The sequence below is a fragment of the Acomys minous genome, assembly GCF_964271855.1.
Source record: "Acomys minous genome assembly, chromosome: 15".
NCBI lineage: Eukaryota > Metazoa > Chordata > Mammalia > Rodentia > Muridae > Acomys > Acomys minous.
In genome coordinates, this window is record NC_140497.1 from 97,051,140 (window position 1) to 97,064,350 (window position 13,211).

Genomic DNA, 13,211 nt, shown 5'->3' on the forward strand with positions numbered 1-13,211 from the left:
CAAAAAAAAAAAAAATTACCAACTCCATATGAGTAATGTGGTCTTTATGATAGTTCAGTTTCTTAGCTTCTTTATTGTTGCCAGGTGATGGAAACATTACATTCTCAATATACATAAAGTTCTATGCAGTCAGGCTGAAAAATGCTGGTGTTAGGTTTAAGTGTTATCTTGTGTGTAAAGAATAATAATACTTTAGTCAGGATTTTAAAGAGTATAACAGGTGACTTTAAATTCTGAGTAAGATTTTGCTAATATTCAACCTAATAGAATTTGCAGGCTTCAAGTCAGCGACAAATCTTTTGGCTTAAAGTTTTCAAATTACCTGTTCTATTGTTTGTTTTTTTAATTAGGCAAGCCAAACTTGAGGTGGATCAGTACAAAGAAGAACTGTCTAGAATGGAAAAAGAAATAATGCATCTGAAACGAGATGGGGAAAATAAGTCCATACATCTCTCTCAGTTAGATATGATTTTAGAGCAGACAAAGACAGAGCTAGAAAAGAAAACAAATGCAGGTAAGCAACTAGCTAACTGACTTTAGCTTCAACACAAATGCCTATGTATTTATATGTGGTGGTTTGAATGAGAGTGGCCTCTCTAGGCTCACATGTTTGAACGCCTAGCCATCAGTGTGTGGCACTGCCTGAGAAGGATCACAAGGCGTGGCCTTGTGTGAAGAAATGTGTTACTAGGGCTGAGGCTTTGACGTTTCAAAAGCCCAAGGAGGCCCAGGGTGTCTTTCTTGCCCTGCTGCTGCCTTTGGGCCAGGATGTAGTAGCTCTCAGCTCCTGCTCCATTGGCTGCCTGCATGCCACCGTGGTCCTACCATGATGCTAATGGACTGCACTTGTAAAACTGTTAGCAAGCAATTAAATGTTTCCTTCCTTAAAAAAAATACTTATTTTTGTTTTATGTGCATTGGTGTTTTGCTTTCATGCATGTCTGTGTGAGGGTGTCAGGGCCCGTGGAACTAGCAGGCAGTTGTGAGCCACCCTGTGGGTGCTGGGAACTGAGCCTGTGTCCTCTGGAAGAGCAGCAGTGCTCTTGACTGCTGAGCCTTGTCTCCAGCCTAGAGTTTCCTTAGTTGTGGTGCCTTCATAGTATTAGAACGCTAAGACATTGTGTTTAAGTGGAGTAAAGTGAGCAGTGGGGGTGAGGAGGCTGAAAGGGATGGTGTTCAGGTTTCGCCTCTTATATGTGAATAAAAGATAATCCTTATTTATAAAAAAATCTTACGAGGTTGCTTGTTTATTTGTTTGCTTTAAGATTTATTTATTTATTGCTTATACAGTATTGTGCCAGCATGTATGTCTGCATGCCAGAAGAGGGCACCAGATCTCATTATAGATGGCTGTGAGGCCATCATGTGGTTACTGGGACTGAGAACCTTTGGAAGAGCAGCCAGTGCTGGTAACCTCTGAGCCACCTCTCCAGCATCCCTCCCACCCCCGCCTTTTTTTTTTTTTTTTTTTTTTTTTTGAGCTGTAGTCTCCTGTACCCTAGGCTGGCATGAGAATTCCACATGTGAAGAATAGCAATAAATGTCGGGCCCTCCTGCTGCCTACCTCTCTAGTGACAAGGTTATACATAGGTACTCACATGCCCTGTTATGCAGTACTGGAGATTTAAGTCCAGGGCCTTGTGCATGCTGGGCAAGGACTCCACAGATTGAGAGTTTTGTAGATTCCAGCCCTCAGAATATTCCTGTGTGTGCATGCATGCATATGTGTGGGCTTTATTTACATGTTCATGTGATTATGTGTACTATTGTGTATGTATATGTGGAAGCCAGAGTTTAAAGTTAGTATGTTCCTGGATTGCTGTCTATCTTATTTTTTGAGACAGAGACTCTGATTGGCTAAGTGTAGGGCGAGCCCTAGCAATCTGTCTGTCCCCAACAACAGCACTGGCTAGGGTTAGAAGTACAGTCTTTTGTATGGGTGTTTGGCAGCTTAACTCAGTACCTTGTGCTTGCACAGCTTACACTGTAACAACTGAAGCATCTTCCCAGCCCCTGGAATATTCTTAATTTTACTTATTCATAGAGTTATTAATAAATATATGGTTTACATATAGCTTTTAAATGATTCTACCTTCTTGACAGTGAAGGAGTTAGAAAGGCTACAACACTGCACTGAAGGGGAACTAGCAGAGACCACGCAGAAGCGGGAAGCTCTGGAAACAGAACTGCAGAATGCTCATGGAGAGTTGAAAAGCACCTTAAGACAACTGCAGGAACTGAGAGATGTGCTACAGAAGGCTCAGTTATCATTAGAGGAAAAATACACTACAATAAAGAATCTCACTGCTGAGCTCAGGTAAGCTAAATAATAAGAAAGATACCATAATTACAGATACTACAAAATTTGTGGTTGAACTTTTTTTTTGTTTTTGTTTTTTGTTTTTGTTTTTGTTTTTTGAGACAGGGTTTCTTTGTGTAGCATTGGCTTTGTAGACTTTGTCATGGACTTTGTAGACCAGGCTGGCCTCGAACTCATAGCAATCTATCTGCCTCTGCCTCTCGAGTGCTGGGATTAAAAGATTTGCCACCACGTCTGGCCTGTTGTTGAACTCTTTTGTTTGTTTGTTTGGTTTTTTGGTTTTTGTTTGTTTGTTTGTTTGTTTGTTTTTTTCCAAGACAGAGTTTCTCTGTGTAACAGCTCTAGCTGTCCTGGAACTATCTCTGTAGACCAGGCTGGCCTTGAACTCAGAGATCCTCCTGCCTCTGCCTCCCAAGTGCTGGGATTAAAGGTGTGCGCCAATGCCACCCGGCTCTGTTGTTGAACTCTTAATGGTCTATCTTCTCAACTGCTTTTGTTTTACTCTGTTTTATTTTGTTTTGTTTTGTTGATCATCCCATGATCCATCTAACCAACTAAGAGAAGTTGCTGCCCTCATTTTATCATCAGTTTTACATTTTATGAGTAGCTTTTTAAGGAAAAAAAAGATTAGGCAAGCATACAGTGGTAAATAAGAGCAAAATATTTGTTACTATTAACTACTAATATAATAATAATAACTGTTAGAAGTAACTCTGCATGTATGTAAACATTCTTTTTCTTCTTTTAGGAGACAAGGTCTTACTTTGTAGACCAGGTTGGCCTTGAACTCAGAGATCCACCTACTTTTGCTTACCAAGTGCTGTGATTAAAAGTATGTATAGTTAAGACTAAGTCTTAAATGAAATAAATGCCCAAAATGTCTATTTTTAAAAAATAATGTTCCAGCCAGGCAGTGGTGGTACACTCCTTTAATGTGAGCACTTGGGAGGTAGAGGTAAGTGGATCCCTGTGAGGTCAAGGACAGCCTGGTCTACAGAGCAAGTTTCAGGACAGCCACGGCCGCATAGAGAAACCCTGTCTTGAAAAAAACAAAAAACAAAACAAAACAACAACAAAAACGAGTCTATGACTCAATATAACATTACATTCCTTTTGTTGTTGTTGTTGTTCATTTTTTTGAGACAGGGTTTCTCTGTGTAGCCTTGGCTGTCCTAGACTCAATTTGTAGTCCAGGCTGGCCTGAACTCACAGCTATCCACCTGCTTCTGTCTCCCGAGTGCTGGGATTAAAGGTGTGTGCCACCACGCCCAGCTTCACCAGCATATCTTGCCAACAGGTCACCGTTTTAGATTGCAGCCTCGTAGCTGGATTATTGGTTACCTTTCTCCTCTAGTAGCCTGCAGGGGACCTTCCAGTCTTAGGAGCAGAAGTCAGTAGGAGCAAAGGCGCTAGTTAGGCACCAGCTTGACTTCCCCGTGTTCAGTGAATGCACAGGTGTTGCCTTCAGTAATAGAGCTTTCCTACTAGTCTGTGCAGAGCAACCGGTAGCCTTGGGTATTCCCATGTGGCCTTTTTGGTGAGTGACTCAGCTAGATGTAACCCATTCTCAGCACTGGAGGTTTCCCTTGGTGGCAAAAGATGTGTGTGTGTGTGTGTGTGTGTGTGTGTGTGTGTGTGTGTGTGTTAGGAACGTTCTACTAAAAACTAGATAAGTCCCTATTTGGCCTTCAAATGACCTTTGGTGTTAGTTGTTCCTACCTGTGTTCCCTCCTTACCCCTCTTCTCTCCCTCTCCCCATTTAATCCTCCCACGCCAGTTTCCCCCTTCCATCTGTAACTATATATTCTATTTCCCCTTGTTTGGGAGAGCCTACCCTCCCCCAGTCCTTTACAAGATACAGACCCTTTGTGTTATGTACACTGTAGCACACCTGTTGAAGCTTAAAAGGCAACTCCACATGTAAGAGAAGACGTACAATATTTCTCTTTGGGGACCTGTGGTATCTCACGCAAGATCATTTTTTTCTAGCTCCATCTATTTACCTACAAATTTCATAGTATCACTTTTTTAACAGCTGAATAACATTCCATTTGATAATTATGCCATATTTTCATTATTCATTCATCTAGGCTGTTTCCAGTTTCTGACTGTTATGAGTAGAGCAGCAGTGCTCATGGATGAGCAGGTGTTTTGGTAGTAGGATGTAGTGCCCCTCAGGTACATGCCAGAGTGGTACAGCTGTGTGGCGGCACACAGATCTACTCCCAGCTTCCTGAGGAGTCGCCACTCTGACTCGCTTAATGGCCCTTAGTGGCCATACAGGTTGCACTCCCACACATGAGCACGTGTCCCCTGCCTTCCCCACGCATCCTTACCAGCACGGCTGCCATATGCTCTCTTGATCTTGGCCGTTCTGACTGGCGTAAGATGAAATCTCAAAGTAGTTTTGATTTGCATTTTTCTGATAACTAAGGGTGTTGAATATTTCTTTACAGGTTTCTTTGCCATTTTTGTGTAGTGTCAATTCTGAATTTTTTGTTTCTTTAAAACTACACAGAAATATTATAAGAATATGGTTTTATTTTAATCCCAGGTGTGGGGATATGAGGCTGCTTCGGAGCATCCACAGCAGCTGACTATGATTTACCTCGTGCTCTATCAGAGGTGTGCTTTTGCCAGCTGCAGATACTTTATGCAATTGTGTGGCATTTGGAATTCTGGGAACTTTTCAGAGCCATAAATTCTAGGTAGGGTTGGTGGTTGTTGGTCATTCAAGAGGTTTGGTTGTGGGTTATTGGTAGGCAGGCTCATAGAAGAAACAAGAAGAAAATACTTAGGTTCAAGGATGTCTCTTTCTTTTTCTCCTCTCTATTTTTCTTTCTTTCCTATCTAGTGATAAGATGTGGAACTGGGGGGATAAAGGGTAGGAAAAAAAAAGAACCCAGGGAGTAACAAAGGTCAGCTACATTTGTGTTTCATCTTTTAAGATCTCTTTGCTTAGCTCCATGCTCCGTTTTTGTTTTTGTTTTTTTTAATTGGGCTCTTTGTTTTCTTTGGAAGCACTGATTGTTTTTCTGAGACAGGGTTTCTCTGTGTAGCCTTGGCTGTTCTGGACTCACTTTGTAGACCAGGCTGGCCTTGAACTCAGAATGATCTGCCTGCCTCTGCCTCCCAAGTGCTGGGATTAAAGGCCTGTGCCACCACCGCCCAGCTGGTTATTTCTTTTTTTTATTTATTTTATGTATATGAATGCTCTATTTGCATGTACACCTGCAGGCCAGAAGAGGGCATTAGATCACATTATAGATGGTTGTGAGCTACCATGTGGTTTCTGGGAATTGAACTTGGAACCTCTAGAAGAACTTCTTAACTGCTGAGCCATCTCTCCAGCCCTATTTGTTTTCTTGATGTCCAGTTTTTAGGGTTTTGTTTTGTTTTTTAGTTCTTTATCTATTTCGATATTAGTCCTCTATTGGAAGTGTAGAAAGTAAAGATCTTTTTCCTGTTCTCTAGCCTGCTGCTTTGTCCCAGTGATGCACCCTTTTCTGTGCAGAAGCTTTTCAGTTCCATGAGATCCACTAATTAGTTGTTCTTAGGGCCTGTGTATTGACATCCTGTTCAGAAGTCTTCACCTGTGCAATGAGGTGACGACTATTCCCCACGGTCTCTTCTGTCAGATTCAGGGTGTCTGGACTTACGTTGAGGTTTTTGATCCGTTTGGAGTTGAGTTTTGTGTGGGGTGATACATATGGATCTATTTGCATTCTTCTGTGCACAGTCATCGGTTTGACTAGCACTGCTTGTTGAAGATGCTATCTTCTTTCAAGTGTGTATTTCTGGCTTCTTTATCAGAAATCAGATGTCAAAAAACAAAACAAAACAGGGGTCCATAGTGTGTTGATTTGTATCTGGATGACCAGAAGGGGCAAGTGGGTTGCCTCAGGGCTGAGGGTGAGAATGAGGGGATTGTAATTACGGACAGGAAGAATAATGAGGGTTGCTTATCTGCGTCCCTCGCAGGAGTGGCCGCCATTTGTCGCTGGTAGAGAGTGTCTAGGTATCAGTGGCTAACACAAAGGAATAGAGGTGGGCTGGAAGGGAACCTGTCAATGAAATCTCAAACTTTTGCTTTTACCAATAAAGAATTGGAGCCAGATGCTCGGGTGAGAGCCTGCCAGCTCAGAGAGGCAGAGAAGGCACCCAGTCCCAAAGGGAAATGGTCTGTCCTCCACACATGTCTCAAAACCCCTCAAACCCAGCGTCCCTCCGTTCTATCCCTGCTCATCTCTCTGTCCGTCCTCCTGATCTGCTTCTATGGTTTTTTAACTATGTTCACTTTTTTAAATTTTTTAGCTTTCTTAATTTATTCAGATTACAACTCAATTGTTGTTCACTTTTTTAAACTGGTTGCTTGCTCCACCTCTTGACCTGTGGTTCACTTTTATTTCATCCTGTTTACGATAGTCAAGCAGAAAGCTCTTGGATTAAAAGTTTGTGCTAGGGCAGAGCTACACCACAACTAGAAACAGGTTTTTCCAGTAAACAACCCAATCTCAGGGTTCACAGTGTGATCAAATATGCTGCAACAGGAAGGTCCACAGGGGAAGAACTAAGCCTGATCTTACTAAATTTTTGTTCATTTGTTTTGTGTGCACATAGGTGGAGGTGTGACATGTGTCCATCATGCACATTTTGAGGTTAAAGGACAAATTGTGAGAATCAGTTCTTTCCTTCCATAGTGTAGGTCTCAGGACTTAAGCTCAGGTGCAGTCTTGGGAGCTAGTGTGCTTACCTGCTGAACCGTCTTGCCAGCTTTCCATAGTAGCTATTTTAAGAGGTTCCATAGTAGGTATTTTAAGAGGTGTCTTGAAACATTCGTTTATTTTCTTATACTCCTGCCCTTCCCATCTCCCTAACGTCATTGCTCAAACCAGAAATCTGTAGAATCATTCTGTTCTCTTTTTGCCCAGTTCACTAGCAATTCTTATCAATATTATTTCTAAAATAGATTATAAAATCCATTGACTTTCTGTCATCACTGTGTCTTTGATGGTGTGTGGCTGGGTTTCCTGACGGGCTCCTGATGTTCTTGTTTTCATTGCTAATCCATTTCCCACAAACTTCATTATGTTTTTTATATCAAACATAAATCAGATCATACTGATTTCTATTTAGAATTATAATTGCTTCCTAAAACATTCACAGTAAAATCTTAATTCATTTGGAAATGAGAAAAATGAAGTATAAAGATACAACTTCAATATTAACTTGATTGGTTCTTTTATAAAACAAAATATCAAGTATTAGGAAGACAGTACGTAAAGAGATGAAATTCCCATTCATTGCTGATAGAAAGTGAAAATGGTGATAGCCACTGAGGAAAGTAATTGTACTTTCTCCATAATTTAAACATAGTTATCATTTAGTATAATAATTCTCCTAGTCATAAATCTAAATAGTTCTTTGAACAAAAATTATTCACCATGTGTTCAAAGCACTTCTGTTCACAATAGCCAAAACACTTACACTCTGTGTCAATGTCAAGAATGTAATTTTTCAGCAGTGATGAATGGATAAAGAAAATGTGGTATGTCCATAAAAGGAATATTATATAGTCAGAAAAAGCAATAAAATAGTGATAATCCACACTACAAAGTAGATGCACCCTGATGAGATCATGCTAAGTCAGATAAGATAGACACTTGTGGTATAATTCTGTTTATATGAAATTTGTAGAATCAATAAATCCAATGGAGATAGTAAAGTTTGGTGCTTGCCAGGAATGAGGGGAAGGGATGACAGGAAATAATCCCTGGGAACAGATAATAGTGATGTCTACATAGCATCGTGAATGTAGTTAATCCAGTTGAATTATGCACCTCAAAGTGGCCAATAGGAGGATAGTTTACGTGTGTTTTACCAAAGACCACAGTTTTAACAACTACACGCCTCTAAAGCACAAAGCCCTGTATAATCAGGTTTCTATTTTCCTGGCCTCATTTCATACTGTTCTGTTTTGGTTTGGAGTGTGTGTGTGTGTGTGTGTGTGTGTGTGAGATATGTGTGTATGTATATTCCTATATGTAGAACCACATGGTGTATGTGTGGTCAGAGAGTGATGTTTGTTTCTCTTCGTTCTTCTGCACCTTATATATTAAGACAAGACCTCACCAGTTTGGCTAGTGAACTATCCAAATTGTTACCCATCTCTGTGTAAGTTAACTTTTTTTGCCTGTCATTTTCTTTATATGCTATTCCTTTAAGTCCTTTCATTCTAAATTAACTATATGCATTTTTTCTTTTAATTTATGAGAAACAATAACAATAATTTATCTACCTTTAAGAAGTTATAGTGTTCAGCCAGTCGTGGTGGCGCACACCTTTAATTCCCGCACTCGGGAGGCAGAGACAGCCGGATCTCTGTGAGTTCCAGGACAGCGAGGGCTATTACACAGAGAAACCCTGTCTCAGAAAAAAAAAAAAAAGCTGTAGAATTCATACCATCTGCTTTGGTCTTTTTCTTTTGACAAATTTTAGAGAATGTAAGATGGAGATTGAAGATAAGAAACAAGAACTTGTTGAAATGGATCAGGCGCTTAAGGAGAGGAACTGGGAGCTGAAGCAGCGAGCAGCTCAGGTTGTCTTTTCCTAATCATATTTCAATTAAAACTTCTACGTTGGGATGATCATGAAGGGCCTTTTTTTTTTTTAAAGATTTATTTATTTATTATTATGTACACAGTGCTCTGCCTGCCTGTACGCCAGAAGAGGGCATCAGATCTCATTACAGATGGTTGTGAGCCACTGTGTGGTTGCTGGGAATTGAACTCAGGACCTCTGGAAGAGCAGATGGTGCTGTTACTGCTGAGCCATCTCTCTAGCCCCTTAAATATTTTTAAAGTTAGAAATACATCTAGGCTTTTTTTTTTTTTTAAGACAAACTTGCTGTTTGACCAAATATGGGGAATATAGATGCCTGGCTAAAAAACTTATTGTCTTCCTGGGGTCTGAACAGGGAGGTAAGTTCTTTACCACTAAACTACAACTCAACCCAGTCAGTACATTTTGAAATATGGGTTTGCCTGCTACCCTTTAGGTTTTTTATTGTATATGCAAAGAACATGGCGCTGAACACATTACTGTGAGCTAAATGTTGGAGGAACGAGGCATTGTTTAAATTGACACCTTAATTCTTTCATTTCGTATCTTAGGTTTCTATAACGTATAATACTTATGGGATTCAATTCCCTACTTGAAAAATAGTTTGGGTTAAGAATATTATTTGTTAATACTTGATGTAAAAGTATATTCCAACCACACAAGAATTACACTATATAAAACTGAGCAAGCAGCTTGCTATATTAACGTTTGTATTTAGGTAACACATTTGGATACGACCATTCGTGAGCACAGAGGAGAAATGGAGCAAAAAATAATCAAATTAGAGGGTGCTGTGGAGAAGTCAGAATTAGAACTTAAAGAATGCAACAAACAGGTAATTATTTTAAAATTCCATATCTTATATTAAAAATTAACACCATGGCCCTGTACACTACGACACAGTTTTGTTGTTGCTTGTGATGATGCATGTTGCTGTGCTACCCAAGTTGGCCTTAAGTTACTGTGTCCTGTCTCAGCTACACAAACTGCTACATATGCATGCGAGTGCACGCTGGGGGGTTTGTATAGAACGCACACGATGGCAGCACTGCATACTTTCATTCAACTTGTATGTTCTACTTAATGCTCATTTCCTCCACAATGCTATTTTGATTGTAAATTCTTATATCAATGTGTCTAATATCCTGTGGGCTCATGGGCCATGCCCCCAGGGGATTGGTGCAGAACTGCTGAGATGGAGTTCTTTCAAATTTGAGACTTAAAATCTCATCTAAGAACAGACGGTGTGGGACAAAGCTCTCTCACTGTTTTCTGTGCCTGCCTCAGGAGCACAGGGTGCAGGTCTCCCTCACGGTTACAGGTGGTCAGTCACAGGAGCTTGTCACTTGTTATCTTTCCACAAGCAAATAGAGCATTGCCAGCAGCCTAGTCCCAGCCAATGACAGGCGTTCATCCTCAAACCCCGCCCCCCACTGCCCATTCACATGAAATAAGCCGGCCAGCACCACCTACTTCATCAATGACCTCTGAAACTTCCTGTTTATTCTGGGAAAAGAAGGGCTCCCGTCCACTCTGAATAATTAATTCACCTATGTACTCCTGGGCTTGACTGTCAGTCAGGCTGACTAGGGAGTGGCCTGGATGCTGTTGAAGCTCAGGGCTCATCAGTGGAGCGTGCTGCTGCCTGTTGCAGTGCCCCCTCTGTAGGGGGAGCTGTTGGCTGATCATGAAGCACTATGTGACTCCTCTGAGTCAGCCTGGGTGCTCTGTTGCCACCTCAGTCTTGGAGCCCTGAGCTCTGGAGCCTGCATTCCGCTGTAACCCGATCAGGCACAAGCATTCACAGGCACAGTCTGCCACTAACTCAGCTTTACAAAAAGAGCTGTAACCACCTGCTGCTAGAGTAGCTCTTTTAAAAGAGTAGTAATACCTGTGGAGAAAAGATTTTCTCCCACACATGTGGCTACACAAGATACCCTGTGACATGAGGATTCAGTTCTGTGTGTCTTCCCCAGCGAAGACCACCGATGTTCCTGAGAGAGGTGGAATCATCAGCTCTGTGCTTGCCCCTTTTCTGCCTCAGGACAAAGGTGCTCAGACCTTCCATTGGGAGAAGCACACACTTCTGGCCCCATAGTGTCCAGGCCTACTGGGAGATATGGAACCACTATCTACTTATAAAATAAAATATTTCTGGGAAGATTTACAAATAATTCTAGAATCTAGTTGTCTGAAAAATACAGTGGGAAGGAAACTTTGTGTACTTTATATTTTTCCCCTTAGATTGATTGATTGATTATAGAGTGCTCTGCCTGCATGTACACCTGCATGCCAGAAGAGGGCATCAGATTACATATATTGTTGGGAGCTACCATGTGGTAGCTGGGAATTGAACTCAGTACCTCAGGAGGCACAGTCAATGCTCTTAAACTCAGAGCCATCTCTCCAGCCCCATATTTTTTAATCTTACATATATTTTATCTTTAAAATTATAAAGCTGTGTTACATTTGTTTACTGTACTTCTTATGTAAATAGTTATTGAAGCATTTGCAAGTGGGAGGAAGTATCAGAGACTCACTGATAGAGCAAGCCAAGGAATGCTAATATTAAAGCGAATGGTGTTTATAGCCATAGGACAAGCCCACTAATCTTGTAAGTCTTAAATGCAGTTGGAATATTTGATTCCTCATGTATGACAAGTCAGCACTGGGCTATAGCTATGTGCCATCTGCAGAAACTGAGTGACTCTAGAGACCAGAAACAACAGTGACAATCCAGGGGACCTTGTGGCCTCATCTCTGGGCAGGAATTAGTTGCATTAGGCAATATGGACAGCAGCGGGCAAGACATGGACATGTGGTGGGAGGCTTAGACTGTGAGGATGGCTCTCTCATCTGCTGTCTTGTGGGGGGCTTAGACTGTGAGGATGGCTCTCTGTCTGCTGTCTTGTGGGGGGCAGACTCCAGCACCTAGGGTGACTGAAGAGAGCAGTTTCTCCAGGCAGCAGTTAGCACGCCGCTCTAAATCCAGGGGTTGCATTTTTGCCATGTGGTTTTCTACTAGTAGGGGTGTAACCTGAAGTTTAGATCCAGTGGAAGAACTCAGTTTCCAGAGAATCCTTCCTCCTTTGGGGTAGTTAATATTGAACAGTTTAAAACTTGGACCAGAAGGCTGGGTGTGGTGCATACCTGTAACCCCAGCACTCGGGAGGCAGAGGCAGGGTGGTTTCTGTGAGTGCAAAGCAAGCTTAGTCTACAAAGTGAGTTCAGGACAACCAAGTACACACAGGGAAACCCTGTCTCTAAAAAACAAAACAAAACTTGGACTAGTCAAATGGTGTCAGGAAAATTAGTAGCCACTCCAGAGACAACAAACAGGGAAGTCGTAAACATGCCTGATCTACAAGCTATAAAATTAAGTGTAGCCAGAAGTGGCTTTTGGTATACAAAGGAAAAGAGGAAAGAAACCCCTAGGGTAAATGAAGCCTCGTTGTATAACTGGCTCTTCATGGGTCCAAAGGATCAGCTTGAATAGTACAAAAGATGAGAAATTCAAACTTCTACTGAGCACCTATTCCTGCCTGGTAGACTTCAGTACTAGAGGACTCAGAAAGAAATGACTCCAATACTTTGTTACTTTATTAAAAATACTTTTCTAAACTGGGCGGTGGTGGCATGCGCCTTTAATCCCAGCACTCAGGAGGTAGAGGCAGGTGGATTGCTGTGAGTTTGAGGCCAGCCTGGTTTACAGAGGGAGTTCCAGGACAGCCAGGGCTACACAGAGAAACCAACCCTGTCTTAAAAAAACCAAAACAAAAACAAAATATACTTTTCTATACTCCCTTTTTTATGCCTATGTTTTCCTCCTCATTATTATATTTTGAAAAATATTTATTTATTACATATACAGTGCTCTGCCTGCATGTACATCTGCAGGCCAGAGGAAGGCATCAGATCACATTATAGATGGTTGTGAGCCACCATGTGGTTGCTGGGAATTGAACTCAGGACCTTTGGAAGAGCAGTCAGTGCTCTTCACCACCGAGCCATCTCTCCAGCCCTATATTTTTAACATTGTTTATCTAGTTGTAAAAAAACTCCAGCTTATACAGTTTTTATATTTATCCTCTTATTTTGTTTACATTTTACTTATGCATGATTAGAAATTTCATCTCTTGCTCTTCTTATTCCATATTTCTAATTTTTTCTTTTTTCCTTTTAACATAACATCTTTCCTTTTCTGCCGCCTTTCTTTTTTATAATTAAATTATTATTTCTATCTTTACTCAAATCTTTAGCATCATAACTT

The 13,211-nt window shown here is 41.1% G+C and overlaps 1 protein-coding gene across 20 annotated transcripts in view; it reads left to right on the forward strand.

Annotated features, from left to right (window-relative positions):
- The window catches only part of CCDC18 (coiled-coil domain containing 18), a gene marked incomplete at its 5' end in the record, with an annotated part of 112,471 nt that overhangs the window by 76,443 nt on the left and 22,817 nt on the right, over nt 1-13,211 (forward strand). For all 20 annotated transcript variants that reach the window (XR_014774867.1, XM_084758740.1, XM_084758746.1 and 17 more), the window contains 4 exons: nt 351-514; nt 2,104-2,317; nt 8,819-8,918; nt 9,660-9,776. Coding sequence is in view for 19 of the 20 variants with exons in the window: in XM_084758740.1 (XP_084614866.1) it covers nt 351-514; nt 2,104-2,317; nt 8,819-8,918; nt 9,660-9,776 (595 nt within the window). The remainder of the gene's footprint in view (nt 1-350; nt 515-2,103; nt 2,318-8,818; nt 8,919-9,659; nt 9,777-13,211) is intronic.